A 17,357-nucleotide genomic window follows, 5' to 3' on the forward strand; every position below is an offset into this window, starting at 1 on the left:
TACCAGGTCAAGAGTAGGGACACTGACTGCCTGAGTCAAGGAATGTCCCTCTGCAAGTACAATTTGTATCAATACTGTCTTGCTATGCATTTCCCCCCCTCCCTTTATAGACAGTAGAAATTATTTGAAAAAAAAATGAGTCTAATGATACAGGCTCCCATGTTACTCCTCAAACCTGATGATATATTCTTGAAGACCTTTATGCATAATACAAGATTATGAGGTGGGATAGGCTAAGCTGCTGCAGCTAATTACTCAAGACATACTTCAGATACAGTCATGTTTGTTTACCATCCGGGTAAGCAGCAGACTTTCATCTGTGCAGTGATTCAGGGACCTGGTTCTTGGCTTTGTCATACCTAGGGTTTTGCTCTTGTGTGTCTAAGGATAGAGCTCCCCAGGTTCAAGACAGCAGGAACAGAAAAAAGGATGGAGAAGGCCCTTTCAAACCTATGAGGCATGCCACAAATTGCAACGCCTACAGCAGATATTGCTCACAGAAAGGGCCCAGTTCTCCAGAACAACCTGTCACTACACATCACAAAGCCAGTGCTTCAGAGGCTGAACTAACTGGGCAATGAAGTCCTGTCACATCCACCAAGCTCATCTGCCCTCTCACCATCAGATCTCTTAAATCATTCTGACAGCCTTTAACGTAACCAGCAGCATGAAAAAAAAGTGCTATCCAGGACTTTGTCAAATCCCAGAGCTCTTTATTCTGCAGAACAAACAAACGTATTTCACTGTGTCAAAAATGTGTTGATTGCAATGGCCCCTACTTTAATTAGTAAACATATATTTGAGCCAGGCATGATGCTGTATCTCTTGAGTTCCAGTTCTAGTTTGAAGCCGGCATGGTCTATATAACAATTCCAGGACAGCCAGGGCTACATAAGCAGACTCTACATTTAAAAAGAAATGTTTGGGCCTAATGATGACTTAAAATTTATGGTCTGAAACTATAAGCAAATACTCTGGGGCAAGAGCCCCAGCCCTGTCACCAGAAGTCATTGAGGAGTGCTATCAAAGGACAGTGAGTTTCTGAGCCCTTCCTGCAAATTGTGTTTAAATAGTAACAAGAATTAACATAGTAATAAGTAAGGTGGCAGGCCAAGGGAAATACAGGTCACATGAGACATCTTTCTGGTTTTTCTCTCCATCCTTCCTCTTGTGCTTTCTTTGAAACTGATGTTGTAACCTAAAACTTCCCAAAACTTGTTTATTATATGTCTGTGTCATTTCATGAAACAATTTTGGGCAAGAAGAGCCAAACAGGCAGAGAAACACAGTAAATAAATGAAATCATTAAAGGATAAAAAAAATAAATACACTTGCTGTTTGAGTTGCTGACTTGAGATTTATTTTTTAAAAAAATCACATGGGGGCTAGAGAAATGAGTAAGGGGTTAAAAGTACTTACTGCTTTTGCAAAAGACCTAGCTATGGTTCCCAGCACCCACACAGCATCTCACAACTGTCTGTAACTTCAGTTCCAGGGGGTCCAGTGTGCTCTTGTGACCTCCTCGGGCATCAAGCACACCCATGGTGCACATCCATACATGCAAGCGAAACATCCATTCATAAAAGTAAAGTTCAATTTTTTTTCTAACTTATTACATGAATTTTGGTTTGGATTTGGGGCTCTGAAATAGCCCCAAACATAATTCTCCCAGTTCGTATTACATATTTTACATGAAGCAGCATTCTCAAAGTTGACTATAGAATAAAATCAACAAATATCAATCAACTCTGAAAAACATTGACAATAACTATGTCCAGCAAAATCAAATATTCAGCCAAGATTTTTTTTAATACAGTCTTATATTTGTGCCCAGATTTGCATAGAACTCACTATGCCCCTTGATGGCCTCAAACTTGTAATAATTCTCTTGTTTTAGCCTCTTAAACCCTATTTGTAAGTGTAAGCCAGCATACCTGGTTCAAGATTTAATTCTGTATGTAAAACTAAACACATCCATCTCATTAGTATATGGATTTGCTATTGTCTTTAATAAATGTTAAAAATGTGTGCTAATTTATTGTTGGGAGCCGACTTGTAGCAGAAGGCAGCTATCAGCTTTGCAGCCATCTCGAGCCATATACCCTGACATGAGACTTGTTTTTCAACAGCCCACAACAGCCGAACACACTCTGATAAATATCTTGTTTTTCTCACATATCTTGTTTTGTTGTTTAGTGACCCCAGCTGCAAGGCACACACGATGAAGTGTCTTCAGCTGTGTTCCCCTGCTTGTCCACGGCTGCAAAGCACATGGTAAAGCATATAAATACCCAGGACTTCCTTTCAATAAAGAGGACTTGATCAGACCCTCTGTCTTGTCTCCATTCTTTGCGTCTCTTGCCCCTCCATCCCCACTATCTCTCTTGCTAGACCCTGTTGACTAACCCTCAGGCCGAAGCACTTGGCCCCCAAACGTGGGGCAGCGTGGAGCAGCGTCAGTTTATGATGACAGAAAATGTTTGATTTGTATACCTATAAATATAGAATTGGATAAAAATTCCTCAGGTGAGCAGGGTGGTATGACATGCCTTTAGTTCCAGCACTTAGGAGGCAAGGCAGGATTCCAGATTCAAGGCCATCCTGGTCTACATAGTGAGTTCCAGAAAAGCCAGGATTGCACAAAGAAACCCTGTCTCAAAGCAGGGGAAAAGTTATCAGGTTAAAAAGAGTCACAAATGGAAAAACTTTAAGTCCTAATATAAATCAGGAAGTAACATGGAAGAGGCTGGCCTTCCATCCACAAAGGTTTTTCTCTGGAGGAAACCTCTTAGAATAAACTAGACTCCTCAGCTTTCCCTAGAAATGGGATGTGCCCACGTAACCAGCACCAGCCAACAGGTACATGGAGAGCATTGTCCTGCCATAGCTTCTTAGAAAAGGAAAAATTCTCCCTTTGTGCCTTTGTCCATTTGACTATCCTACTCCCAGAAATGAGTTTACAATAATTCAGTAGGAGCCTTGCCAACAGCACAAGTTAAGAATCTAGATCTGAGGCACAGAGCCACCAAACCAGTTCTGGACCTCCAGATTGTTTGCGTGAAAGTGAAATTAATTTTTTTCCCAGCTGCTGACAGCTCAGGCTCTTATGTATAATGTTAGCTACCCAATACAGGGATTGGATGCAGACTCTGATGATAGTAGAGGAAAAACTGGCTCTTGTTAATACAACAAATTTGGGAGATGACAAGGAAAACTTGAGAGAGTTTGTGTCTGAGTTGGTAATGCAAGGGCTTGAGATTACAGGCAAGGAGCCATCACAGGAAGTGGGAGCAAGCACTCAGAGGACGTTGATGTTGAAGACCATCTGTTTTCTGAGAAAAGATCTCACTATATAGGCCAAGCTGGATTCTACATCAGCTTCCTAAGTACTGGGTTTATGGGTATGTACCACTATGCCTACTAGACTGTACAATTTCCTGACTTGTATATGCACACTGTGCACACATAATTAAAAATGTGTTTTTAAAAGGGCTGGAAAATGGCTCAGTAGTTAAGAGCACTTGGCGCTCTTTCAAAGGACCCAACTTGGATTCCCAGCTCCAGGGGATCCAATGTCCTCTTCTATCCTCTGAGGGCACCAGGCACCCTGATGGTGCAATACATACATACATATACACAGGCAAAACACATAAAATAAAAATAAGTGAACAAAAGCTGTTTTTTTTTTAAAGAATGAAAAAGAGAAATAGATCACCAATAGTGACATCCAAGGTGTAACTGAGAGGAGGGAAGCCTAAAAAGACTATTTCTCAGGCCTCAGCTTCTACTTGCCCAGGACAGATGATTCATCCCACAAGGCAGCGTGGCTCAGACTGGTCCAGAGCAATGCGGTATTTTGGTGTATGCTAGAGTCTTGCTAGGGTTTTGAATGTGCCCTCTCAAAAATCATGAGTTGAAAATTTAACTCATGCACCAGTGCTGGGAAATGGGCTTAGTGGGGAAGTGTGCATGCAGATAGATCCTGTGGGTTTCCTCATACACAGATTAATGCTAATTACAAGAGAGTGTGAGGCTATAAATTGATTCCTGTGATGCTTTCAGCCATGTTAGTAAAGACCCCCATACTCGGGAGACCCTTCCTCAAGTCTCAGGAAATCACGACCACCCAAAGATCACAAGAACCCATACCTGGATGCAATCAGCAGAGGTTTATTATGGAAGAAACCTGGCAGCCAGCGGTCTCACCACCGCTCAGGAGTGGGGTTCGACGACCACAGCCAGTCCATGGAGGGTTTTAAAGGGAAAAACCACAAACCAGGGGAGTGGGGAGGGGGTGAGGTGTTGTCAAGGATACATAACATAAGAATAGTGAAACATTCCAGAGAAACCCACCCTGAATGGTTTACCATGTCACTGTGTCCCACCCTGTCATTTACCAACTATTTCAGATTAACTATCTTTACTTCTTCTGGCTATAGCCCCACCTAAGGTGGCAGCATCTTTATCTGTAGTCAGGAATGTGTCTTCCTGCCTTGGGCCTCTTCCACCCATAGATGGGCCTACTGCCTGAGGCTTGATTCAGGGAATAATGTCCTCCACCCGGAAAGTGCTCCGGGGAAGTGAAGGCCCGAAATCTTATTTTCAGTTCCTCATTCTGGAATCTGCACTTTTCCTGCTCAGGTCTAAGGCAAAAAATCTACACATATTTCATAAAATGGCCTTTATAATTTTTCACTCTACATTAGGATACAGTAAATTTGGGCATCACTAAATGTAGTCTCTTAATCATGGACTCCTGAGCTTCTATTCCTAGAGCCAATAAATTTCTGTTTATTATACATCAGTCAGCCTCAGGTATTCTATTAAAGCAATACAAAATGGACTGACACAATCAGCAAAGGAAGTATGAAGCCAGTTCTCTGACATTTGGTTTTCCAAAGATGTGTCCAAATGATGTTGCTGACAAAGCAGATTCCAAAACTTTAATTTTAAAGAAGCTCATGTCAGTCACTTACCTTCCAACCCCAGATCCAGACCTATGCTAATCAATCCCTTACCTTCCAACCCCACATCCAGACCTATGCTAATCAATCCCTTACCTTCCAACCCCAGATCCAGACCTATGCTAATCAATCAATGCTTATTGGTCTTTGACAGTTGCTTTTGCTTCCTGACTGCAAAGGCAGGCTGTTCTTTTTTTATATAAAGGAGTGACTACACCCCCACTCTACTCCTTCACTGATAGCAAATTCTGATATTCACTATTTGCTACTGATACAATCTAGTAACCAATTTTTGTCCCAAAGTACCCAAGTGTCATTCTAACAGCGTCCCAAAGACATTAATCTCATCTCTTTTTTTTTTCAAAGTAGAATTGTCTCTTTTCCCCAAAAAACTAGAAAATGTAAATTGGTAGCCTAAGATCTAGCTGTCAACAGACAAGATTTATAAAGTCTATGCAAAAATACAATAGTTTACGATGTTTGTAAAGCAAACGGCATATAAGGAAACATGCAGCACACGAGTTCCCCGTACTTCCTTTCCAGTCACAACCGTCTATGTAGTTTGCTAGAGATACAATTTATATGCCAGGAAATTCATTCCTAGAATTTACAATTCAGTAATTTTTTTTAACACATTACTCCCCAAGTTGTAAAGATGTCAGTACTATCTAATTCTAGAACAGCTTGTTACCTCCCCCTCAAAGCCTAAACCCATTTTCAGACATGTCCTATTTCCTCAGCCCTTAGGAATGACTAAGTTACTTCCTGCACAGATCCCCCCACTCTAGACATTTCATACTTAACGGAGCCAGTCAGTGGCCTTTTATACCTGCCTTCCTTCACAGCATAATGTCTTCAAGGCTCGTAGTTTCAATTTTGATAAACTCCATGTGATCTATTTTCATTTCTGTCATATGCGATTTTGGTGACCCGGTAAGATAGCTAAGAAACTACAGTCTAGTCTAACCCAAATCCACAAACGTTCACATGGTCGCTTCTACAGTTTCATAATTTACATTAAATTTAGAACTTTGGTAAATGCCCAGTTGTTAAAAAAAAAAAAGTAAGACTTATTTCTATCATATGTGCATGAGTGAGTGCCTGTGTATGTGCATGTGTATGCACCATGTACATGCCTGGTACCCTTGGATGTAGAAGTATGTTTGATCTCCTGGAACTGGAACCACAGCATGGAGATGCACGTGGGTGCAGGGAACCAAGCCCCAGTGCTCTGCAGGAACAGCCAGTGCTTTTAACCAGTGAGCCACCTCTCCAGCCTGAATTAGGAATTTTGATAAATGCTACGAAGGAGAATCCTTTTATAAATTTTATTTTTGTACATGGGTATCCAGTTGTCCTGAAATCATTTATAAAAGATTCTTCTTTTTCCCTATTGACTTGTGTTAGTTAAATAAAGATCAGCCTTGTAAATAGATCATTCTAAGAAACTACTGGAATTGTCAAATAACAATTTCCTGGGAACTATCTTTTGAAGATGCTAAAAACCTGGAGTAGAATGCTCACCGCTTTGAACACAGCAGCCTTGGCGAGGGCTCGGGAATGGGTTTTATTCATAATCTAGACCAGCTTCAGGGTCTTTGTTTGTGCTGTTTTCCCTGTTGGAAATTTGCTCAGACTTCTTTTCTCCCTTCCCAGGTTTGCTGACTCAGCTTTTTCAGTGACATCTGTCTAAGGCTCGATGCTGACCCATCTCCAACCTTTGCTGTCCCTATCCCTAGCTTCCGTTTACTCTGTACAAGGCCACCTGACATATTTCCGTGTTTTCCATTTCTATTTCCCGTCACACTTTATTAGGGCATTGTTAACAAGAATTAATTTTGTCCACTAGGGTTAAATCTAGCACTCTAACACAAATTTGCAAATTATAGCACTCTGTACATAAATCATCAATCAATAAGTGAACACACTCATATTTTTGCTTTGAGACAGGATCTTGCTAGCTAGCCCTGTAACTTATACGTAGACCAGAATGTTCTCAAACTCACAAAGGTCCACTTGCCCTTACCTCCAAGTTAAAGCTGTGTATCCCCATGAACAGCTCATCATAGTTTTAGTGCCTAAAAGCTGCTCTTAAGAAAAATAAGCCTACCAAGCTGAGGGAGCACATGCCTTTAATTCCAGCATTTGGGAGGCAGAGGCAGGTGGATCTCAGTGAGTTCCAGGATAGCCAGGGCTACACAGAAAAGCCCTGTCTTGGAAAACAAAAACACAACAAGAAAGAAAGAATAGAAAAAAAAGAGAGAGAAACAGACCTAAGCTAGGCACAATGCCATACCCCATAATTCCAAAACTCGGGAGGCTAAGGCTGCAGAGTTGTGAACTTGAGGCTAGTTTGGGATACATAATGATAGCTACTGAAAGAAACAAAGAGGAAGAGGGAGGGAGGGAGGGAGGGAGGGAGGGAGGGAGGGAGGGAGGAGAAAGAAACCTGAAGATGTTGAAATTTCCTCAAAACAGATTTGACACATACTTTATATTAATTCACATTTTAAATCCAATGTGTTTTGATGGGTATATAGTCCTATAACCACCACCACAATAAAAACAGAGTGAAAAAAATTCAAGTCACAATAGGTCCATTTATTGAGAACTTAATATCTGTAAGCCAACCAAGACTTTAGACTGCTGTTCCCAGAGGTCACACTAAGGACCGTGACAGTTCAAAAATCAGAGCACCATAACAGGAAGTTGCTGAAATACAAAAGAATTAAGATGCACTCCAAGATTAAAGGCCAAGGAAACTAAACTAGGAAGCTGCATTAAAAAACAAGACAAAACAAACCAGATTGTGTAAAAGGGGGAGGGAAGCAGAAGATCAAAATTCAAAATCAAGGTCTTCACAGCCGACTGTTTCTCACTGCCCTTATAAAGTAGCTTATTAATGACAAGCAACAGAGACCTGCCTAAGCAGAAAAACAACTTATTGAATCTGAGACTTTCCTAGAATCATTAAAGAGAGTCTTTAAGACTCTAAGTCTAAAGCCAGGCATAGTGACACCGACCTGTAAGCCAGAGCTAGGGAGACAAAGGCAGAGGACTGCTGTAAGTCTGAGGCCACCCTGGAGTCCCCATCACCAGGGTTATATAGTAAGACACCGATTTAAAAAAAAAAAAAAAAAAAAAAAAAAAAAAGTCTAGTTTAAATGCTTGCCAGAAATAATGACACACAAAATACAGAATGATCCAGTGAAGGTAATCGTATCGTCACAGTCCCTTCTGGAATTTCAAATCAAAATTTGCTATGCATGCTTCCCTTGGTGGAACCTAGGTCAAATGGCCACAGCTTTAGCTGCAAAAAAAAAAAAAAAAAAAAAAAAAAAAAAAAAAAACCAAGGTGGAATGTGGAAACTGAAAAACCTGAGAGAGACAGAGGCACTGCTGTGTCAAGGCTCCGAGGCTCAAACTGCTCCAGATTTCACTGAAGCTCTGAGCACTGAGGAAATCCGCCCCCTTTGCCATCACAAGTAGAAAGAGGGTTCTGTGGTTAGAGACAGCAGCGAGCCTAAATTACCACTTTGAAGTCTCACTTTGGAATTGCGGTCATGTGACTCAGTTTTGCTAGTGAAGAAGCCACACGTTCCTGAGGCTGCTGTACAAAAGAACTGGGCAGTATTGGTAGGCCACGGGTGCTGGAACTCGAGAAGCCGCTTGGGGATTTTCTGGTCCCTCATCACAAGGCTCACATTATTTTTCCTAAGACATTTCTTCTTGACTCCACTTGGCACTTCTTCAGATAGAAGAAGAGGAATCTGTTTTGCTGATGCAAGAAACTGCTGGTAGAGAGCCTGAGGTAGTCGTTCAGACATTAGAGATGTTAAGGCTGAGAGCAGAGATCCATGAATTCCATGAAAGCATTTGCTTTCAGAGGTAAGAGGACCTCAGGAGGCGTGAGCTGAGCTGTATGACAGTGATAGCTCAGCCCGGCTCCCTCCCACCATTCCGCTGAAACTTCCACGCTCCAGCCCAGGGATCTGCCTGCCTTTATGTTGCTGGGTTTCTTATCATACAGCTGCTTGCTCTCCCTCCCTCCCCCCAAATGTTCTCCTCTAGGTCAACTCTCTTCACTCTCTCCTAGCCTTATCTCCCTCTTGATTGGTCCTCTAATCTGCAAACCTTCAACTGATGTGTCTCTGGCATTTGTTCATTATGGCAGACCCAGGTGACAATCACATTTTATGTATGTATGTATATACATACATACATATCTGCATATATACACATACATACATATCTGCATGTATGTGTGCATATGGATACAGTTTAGGGGTCTTGACTAGGTTTGTTTTCTGCCAGCTAAAGAATGTAAGAAGCAGGAAAAATCTTGAGTGCAACAGCTTACAGCAGAGCAATCTTAAACACTGCCAACAGGAACAGACAGCATCAGCAGTAGAAGGAAGGTGTTTATTGGGGATAAGGAAATGCATACTAACATTTACACAGAGACACAGAGAAGAACCACCTCTAAAAAGACCAGAAAATCTGTTTTCTTCTTGAGGCCTAGGGTTTTCCAGTGTCTGAAGAGCTGGTCAGTTTATAGAAAGAGAGGATGGCTGGTTGGTATGCAGCTGTTGTGTGACATATCTGATCTGGCTTTGAACTTATTGAGCCAGTCTGTCAGCAGGGTGCCTGTTGGTAGGAGACAAAAGCCTACAAGGCATTTGTTGTAAGATGCCAGGCTTTTGTCTCAAGTCAGGAGAGGTAGAAGTTGGCCATCTTGGAAATTCTCCACCTTTATTAGATAGCCATGGCCCCCATCCCTATGTATCTGCCTACCAGGAGTCTCTCATATGTATGTGTACCATATGGATGCCTGATGCCCATGGACATCAGAAGAGGGCAGCAGATGCCCTGCAGTTACAGTTGTGAGCATCCATGTGGGTGCTGGTAACCAAACCTGGGTCCTCTATTAAAGCAGCAAGTGCTCTCAACTGCTGTGTTATCTCTTAAACTCCCCCTGCTTCATACAGCTCTGCCACAACTCTGACCGTCCTCTAGAAAGCCATGCTTGCTTCTCCATCTTTGTTCTAGTCCCTCACCTTCCTTTTACAGGTTTCTCAAACCCATCAGGTTCAACACCAAGTTTTTCATTTTCAGATCTGCTTTTTCAGAAGAGGACATCTGCTGCCCTCTTCTGATGTCCTGGGCATGGTGGCACACACCTCTAATCCTAGCACTTTGGAGGGAGAGCCAAATTGTATCTCTTCGAGTTCAATGCCAGTCTGGTCTCCATAGCAAGTTCTAGGACATCCAGGGATACATAGGGAGACCATGTCTCAAACAACAACAAAAATCTGCTCTTCTTGCTATCTTCTCTTTTTTTTTCCCCCCAATTTCCCACCCATAATCTAGTTACTTAAGCCATTCCAAAGACATTACAATCTTCACCTTATCAAAGGCCACCTCTCCTTTGACATTTGACCCAGGCTAATTTGAAAATGTTCAGGCTATTACCATCATTTTTGGTACTCAAGCTGGGGTAGACTCTCAGTAACGTAGCCCCTCACCTGTTCCCCTGTAAGCCATCTCAACAAACTCACTGGTTCACCAACTTGACTTTTGTGGTTATCTTTACTGTCATCTGTCTTTGGTTCCCCGTCATGGTCCCACATAAAAGGGGCGCATTAGATGGTTTCACTATTCCGATTCTGAAAGATGAGTCCCCCTTGGAGTGGCCGCATGATCAGCAACTGTTTCAGAGTAAGAGTGGACATCTGTAGTTCATGAAGATTCTGCATTCCTGTCGCCAAAGTTTTCTATTGATTGTAAGATTTGTATTCATGGCACCAGAAAAGATAATGTGAATGGTCCTAGTTACAACACGGAACATGCTAGACATATTTGGGTCAGATACCAAAGAGGTATTGAAGTCTGGTGCCTTGGTACTAATAGTTCTCCACTACTGTAGACATGGTGTTTATCTCGGAGTCTGATTTACTTCTGGTCCTAAAAGTCTAAACACTACCTTAATTACAACACAGAAACTTGCAAATCTGACGTCAAGGAATGCCTATAAAAATGCACAGATCTATCTAGCTCTTACCTCATCTGCAAGGAGTCAGAACTCTTCCATGGAGGAGGTTAGGAACTGCTTTTAACTAGTCACCCAAGTGATTTCATAATTAGGTAGTTTTGAAAAAAAGAAAAAAAAAAAAAAACCCTCGTCTACATCAGGGTTACAATAATACAAACCCGTTAGCCCCAGAGAGGAAATGGTTTGGAAAGAGGCAACAAATGTTTGGAAAGATGGATGACTCAGAAGCCGCTCAAGTCTCAGTTAGGAAAGCTACCATGTAACCAGGAAAGGTTAATTCCATGTAACCAGGAAAGGTTAACTGGGCAGTTAAAGCTGGAGCTACCCAGCATCCTTTGCTGCACTCGCCATACACTGATGGCTTGTTCCAGGACCTACTTTGCTGGGCTTCACTTCCCTAATATATTTGCAAGAAGACTTCCTCCGAAGACCCCCTGATAGATGTTTATCTGCAGAAGGAATCCAAAGGATACCAGATGGGGACAAACCACTTACAGGATATAAGAGATCAGATTCTGAACAGGTCTTTTCCCCTTCCCGAACAAACATGGAAATTTAACCACTTACCCAACATGGAAAGCCTCTTCAGCAAGCCAGCTTCTCGAATGGCAGCTGGACCATATTCCACTCCTTTTTTTTTCTGTGAATCATACAAATCCCACAGACATAAGAGAAGGTGAGGAAAGGAGCAGAAACACTTTGACACAGACATCTCTGGCGCTACACTGAGTTTCTAACAGATACCTCTGCAAACCTTTCACAGCATCAAAACTTCTACTGTAGAAGGCTGATCATTTCATTAAATGCTTAATAGATGGAGGAGGGAAGATTTTATTCTTGAAAGCAAATCAACCTTCTGGGTCCCTCACTGACCCGACCAGAGCAGTCACGTATCGGGAAAGGGCTTAATGAGCTATGATCCGGTGACTGAGAGTGTGCATCTGGCTGGACCCGGCACCTAGCTTCCCATCAGTAAGTGCGCCTCCGCGACAGCAGGTTTCTTTCTTTGAAGAGAGAACAAAGCCCCTCCGGTCCTCCCGCCGCTGCAAGAGATCAGCATCTTTTTCTCTCCAGGTTTTTTCTGCAAGAATAGAACCTGAAGCCTGCCTTAATCCCGGGTCACAGTCTTTTTTTTTTTTTTTTTTTTTGGTTTTTTGAGCCAGGGTTTCTCTGTGTAGCCCTGGCTGTCCTGGAACTCACTCTGTAGACCAGGCTGGCCTCGAACTCAGAAATCCGCCTGCCTCTGCCTCCCAAGTGCTGGGATTAAAGGCGTGCGCCACCACCGCCCGGCGTGGGTCACAGTCTTTAAACCTCCTCTCCAACAATTTCCCAACGATCCTGGTTTTGCCTTCTCCAGCTCCTCCATGGAATCCTCTCCCTTTTCCTTCCCTTCATCACTCCAAGCTGGAAATACCCATCTCTCCGTCGTCCTGGAGGCCGCAGATGCTCGCCTTCTCGATGCCCACTTCCCTCTTGATGCCTAGTGCCCTCTCTCACCCCTTGCCTTCCATCAGTCCCTCATCTCCATCTGGGTCAGGGAAAATCCCACGTGCGCTCCAGGTGCCCGCCATGGGAACCCGCAAGCTCTTCCCCACGTTTTTTTTTCCCTCCCCCTGTCCCGGCCCCACGAAACTCTCTAGGCTTCGTGTCCGGTCAGCTCGGGTCGCAGCTCTCACCTGTCCCCGAGAGAAAGGGGCTCCGACTATAGCTACAGAATGGACGGATCTCGTCAGGACGCAAGGAATTTGCCTGTAGAGGAGACGGGAGACGCTGCTCCTCAGGAACATGATTAGCAGGGAGGGTCTCAACCTAGGAGAAGCGGCTCCGTGCAACTCAGGACCTCGAGTGAGTGCAGCCTCCCACAGCTTCGCTGCTTCACCAGGCGAGCGCTCCGCCTTGTGACGTCAGCAGCTCTCGGGCACACCCCCAACCAGCCCCCGGTGCACCTTCTCAGAGGACCATAGCTCTCCAGGGTCTGGGACACGCCCACTGTTGAGTCACCAGTGGACGTGTCCTCTCTTTCCCTGGACACGCCCCCGATGCCTAAGCCACTACCATAAAGCCGCTGATCAGAGTGGCACCTGTGTGGTTTCCCGGGAAGCAGCGGTCCTTGCCAGGTTGGAGACCTCAATGTACCCGCTCCGGGTGCTATCTCTATCGCGACTGAAGAGTTGGCACTGGCCATGGTCTGTGCCATGCACCCGGGGTTATCTGCTAACCTACACCAAGCCAGCATCCATCTGAAGATTTCTATCTCAAAGTTTAAAATCCTAGAAACATTTAACCCATCTTTGAACAGTCAAGACTCAGTAACCTCTGAGTCTGGCTTTTTTTTTTTTTTTTGGTTTTTTGAGACAGGGTTTCTCTGTATAGCCTTAGCTGTCCTGGAACTCACTCAGTAGACCAGGCTGGCCTCGAACTCAGAAATCCGCCTGCCTCTGCCTCCTAAGTGCTGGGATTAAAGGCGTGCGCCACCACCGCCCGGCTTGAGTCTGGCTTTTTAAAGACTCACCTACCTTGGATATTTGGAGGAAGTTAGAATTTACCAAGCAATTACTTTCTAGATATTTTTAATTTTTTTAAACAAAATTTTATCTCCTTTTCAGATTTTTTATATGTATGAGTGTTTTGCCTGTATATATGTGCATGCACCACATGCATTCATGGTGCCCAGGGACGTCAGAAGTGGATATAGGATTTGCTGGAACTGGAGTTACTACAGACCTTTTTTTTTTTTTTTTTTTTTTTTTGTTTTGTTTTGTTTTGTTTGTTTGTTTTTCGAGACAGGGTTTCTCTGTTTAGTCCTGGCTGTCCTGGAACTCACTCTGTAGACCAGGCTGGCCTCGAACTCAGAAATCCGCCTGCCTCTGCCTCCCAAGTGCTGGGATTAAAGGCGTGCGCCACCACCGCCCGGCCCTACTACAGACCTTTGTGAGCCACCATATGAGTGCTGGAACTCGAACCCAAGCCCTTTGCAAAAGAACAAGTGCTCTTAACTGTTGAGCTACCCCTCCAGCCCGTTTTCAATTCTTTACATAAACAATGAGCCAACTATTAAAGGCCAAATATGTCAGCACATTTTGAGCATTCTAAATTAAAAGGATGCTAAAAACAAGTCCAAAAATAGCAAGGAGCTACTCACAGCTTTAATAGTAAATAATGTTTGGCGGCTCTGCCATTATGGACACGCATTGCTCTTGCAGAGGACCTGCGTTTTGCAGTTTTATTCACAGTCAGTAACCCCAGCTTCTGGGAAATCAGATGCTTCTTGCTTCCACAGACACTGCAAGCTAGAGGAGATAGAAGGATCTCCACAGACACTGTAAGCTAGGGGAGATAGAAGGATCTGAATTATTTGTTGTAAGCACAAGTTTACAGTATGATAAAATGGACATATTGAATGTTATATACAGTAGCAAGATTGTCTAACATTGCATTCTTAACTGTGACACTGTAGCATGCAAATATCTAGACCTTGTTCTTTCCCAGATCCATTTTTATATAAACATCTGAAATTTATTTCACCTAATGCCATCTATGTGCTTCTTTCTAAAGTGGTTCAGCAGTCTCCATAGCAACACTAACACCAAGTCACTTGGTTTAAAGGCCTTTATTCTTAGGGGATACACAACATACTTGTCTCCCCCTGCTGGTTTAATAAAGACATCTCGCGCTCTTAGGAAAATCAGCCAGGTATTACTAGACTGCCATGCCTGGGAAGGCTGTAGTTCTTTAAGTGGCTTTGCAATTTTTAATTGCTGAGATAAAACAAATTTGACCAAACAACTTAGGAAAGTAAAGGTTTATCTCAGCGTATAGTTCCACAGCACAGTCTATCACTAAGAGAAATCAGGGCAAGAACCTGGAGGCAGAAACTGAAGCAGAGGCTACAAAGGATGGCTGTTGGCAAGCTTGTTTTCTTATACAACTCAGGCTAGCCGTGAACTCATAGCAATATGTGTACCTCTGCCTCTCCAGTGCTAGAGATTAAAGTAAGTGCCACCATGCCCAACCCGAGAATTCTTTTATGTAACACACCCCCCCCCCATACAAAATAAAGTTTCAGGAGATCTGATGCCCTTCTTCTAACCTCCACCTTCTAACACATACATACAAACACACAAATACAAATAAAATCATTAAAAAGTAAGTATACAAATCAAGTATTTGCCGGGCGGTGGTGGCGCACACCTTTAATCCCAGCACTTGGGAGGCAGAGGCAGGCGGATTTCTGAGTTCAAGGCCAGCCTGGTCTACAGAGTGAGTTCCAGGACAGCCAGAGCTATACAGAGAAACCCTGTCTCGAAAAACCAAACCAAACCAAACAAAACAAAACAAATCAAGTATTTACTGATGACAAATCAAAAGTTTATGTTAAAAATAATTATTTGGCATACATATAATTTTACCATTTATTAAAAATTGTGGAGAGCTTTTAGGGCTGCTTCTAGGAATTTGGCAAGAATTTGACATTGGGCTGGGACAACAAAGTATCCAAGGAATGTATTATATTCCTCGTATCTTGGTCTTGTACTTTGATGAACCTGTAGACATAGTGACCAAGGGACTTTGGTTATTGCCTTCTTTGATTACTTTGTTTATGCTTTGTTTGTTCCTTGACTACTTTCTATATGTCTTAGCACTGACCGTATTCTTTGTATGTACCTAGAATGATATAAAAGCAGACTTGGAAAAAAAAATAAACAGTGCTTCAGCACTGGCTGAGGCCATGTTAGAGTGTTGTCTAATTGTCTTTTTCTTCTCAATCCTCACTTCCTCCCTGGAGAACCTATTGTCTGACTGAGCTGGCTTGGTCCAAAAAGGAAATCAAATTTGCATATTAATTAGATGGGTTGATTGTTTAATTTTACATAAAGAATTACATCTTAGCTGCATATTTGATACTGCCTGTGAAGAACATTGTGTTAGCTAACTTTTGTCAACTTGACCCAAACTAGAGAGAGATCAAAGACTAAAGAACCTTCATTGAGGAATTGGTTCTATCAGATCAGATCTGTGGGCCTGTCTGCAGGGCTTTCTGTTGATTGTGAATTGGTGTAAGAGAGCCCAGCCCACTGTGGGCGGTACTCCTCCTAGGCAGGTGGTCCTGGATTGTATGAGAAAGCATACCAGACTCTTGAGCTTGACTCTTGAAACACCCTTGGGACTCTTACCACACTCAGGCCCAAGTTCAAATGCAGTTACTCATTTACAGTAGGCCAGTGAAGTCAAAAGTAAAGGGTAGAGGTGAGGAAGGCAGCTTTATTTTAAAGTTATTTGGGGCTGGGGCACAGAGATAGTTCAATGGTTAAGAGCAGTTGCTACTCTTGCAGGGAACGCAGGTTGGTTCCCAACACCCAGACAATGGCTTACAACTATCTATAACTCTTGTTCCAGATACTACCGTGCACTCACACACCTACAAGCAAAACACTCAAACACATAAAATAAAAATTACTGGGTGGTCAGTGAAGATCCAGTACTGATAGTGTATCAGAAGCCAGATGCCTCAAAACAGACCAGTGACTCATTGCAATGAACATTTGCAAGCAAAGAAGTGTGGACAAAAGGGTCTACTGTGTGATACACTGGGACACACTACAACTTCCACAACAAGATGTACTTTTCTTTTATTATTGTTTTTCTTTTCTTTTGTAGGGGGAGACAGTTGCAAGGGAAGAGGGTGGATGCAAAGTATTGGGGAGATGAATGGGATTGGGGTACATGAGGTAGAATTCACAAAGAATCAATAAAACCTTAAAAAAATAAATAAATAGCTGGGTGGTGGCACACACCTTTAATCCCAGCAGAAGCAGGTGGATATCTGGGTTTGAGGCCAGCCTGATCTATATATAGAGTGAGTTCCAGGACTGCTGGGGCTACACAAAGAAACCCTGTCTTGAAAAAAAAAAAAAAAAAACCAAAATAAAATAAATAAATAAATAAATAAAAAGTTTATATACTTAGTGGTTAAGAGCATTTGCTGTTCTTGCAAATGTCTAGGGAGAAATCTTAGCATCCACATGGTGGCTTATGACCATCCAGAATGTCCTCTAGGCTCCATGAGTACCAGGCATGTTTGTGGTGCTCAGAGACACGTGTAGACAAACACTTATAAATAAAATAAAACCAAAATCTTTAAACAAATATCTGGGACTGGCAATGTGCCTTGGTTGAGGACTACCCACCTGGCAAGTGTGAAGCCCTGGGGTTAGTCTCCAGCACTGTGTAAACCAAAGTGTGTAAAGCTGGTAGCACATCCCTGAACTCCCAGCCCCTGAGAGGTGGAGCCAGGAAGATGTGAAGTTCAAGATCCCAGCTACAGAGATGGCTCAGCAGTT

General features: G+C 42.9%; 1 protein-coding gene across 1 annotated transcript in view; it reads right to left on the bottom strand.

The window, feature by feature from the left end:
• Positions 1 to 12,913, bottom strand: part of Arg2 (arginase 2) — a 26,271-nt gene extending 13,358 nt beyond the window's left edge. Inside the window, exons 1-2 of the mRNA XM_076921858.1 lie at positions 12,693 to 12,913; positions 11,584 to 11,656 (exon numbers count right to left, since the gene is read on the bottom strand). Coding sequence (XP_076777973.1) covers positions 11,584 to 11,656; positions 12,693 to 12,803 — 184 coding nt within the window. The 5' untranslated portion in view covers positions 12,804 to 12,913. The remainder of the gene's footprint in view (positions 1 to 11,583; positions 11,657 to 12,692) is intronic.
• Between the last annotated feature and the right edge of the window lie 4,444 nt (positions 12,914 to 17,357).

This window comes from Arvicanthis niloticus, chromosome 23, assembly GCF_011762505.2.
Source record: "Arvicanthis niloticus isolate mArvNil1 chromosome 23, mArvNil1.pat.X, whole genome shotgun sequence".
Taxonomy (NCBI): domain Eukaryota; kingdom Metazoa; phylum Chordata; class Mammalia; order Rodentia; family Muridae; genus Arvicanthis; species Arvicanthis niloticus.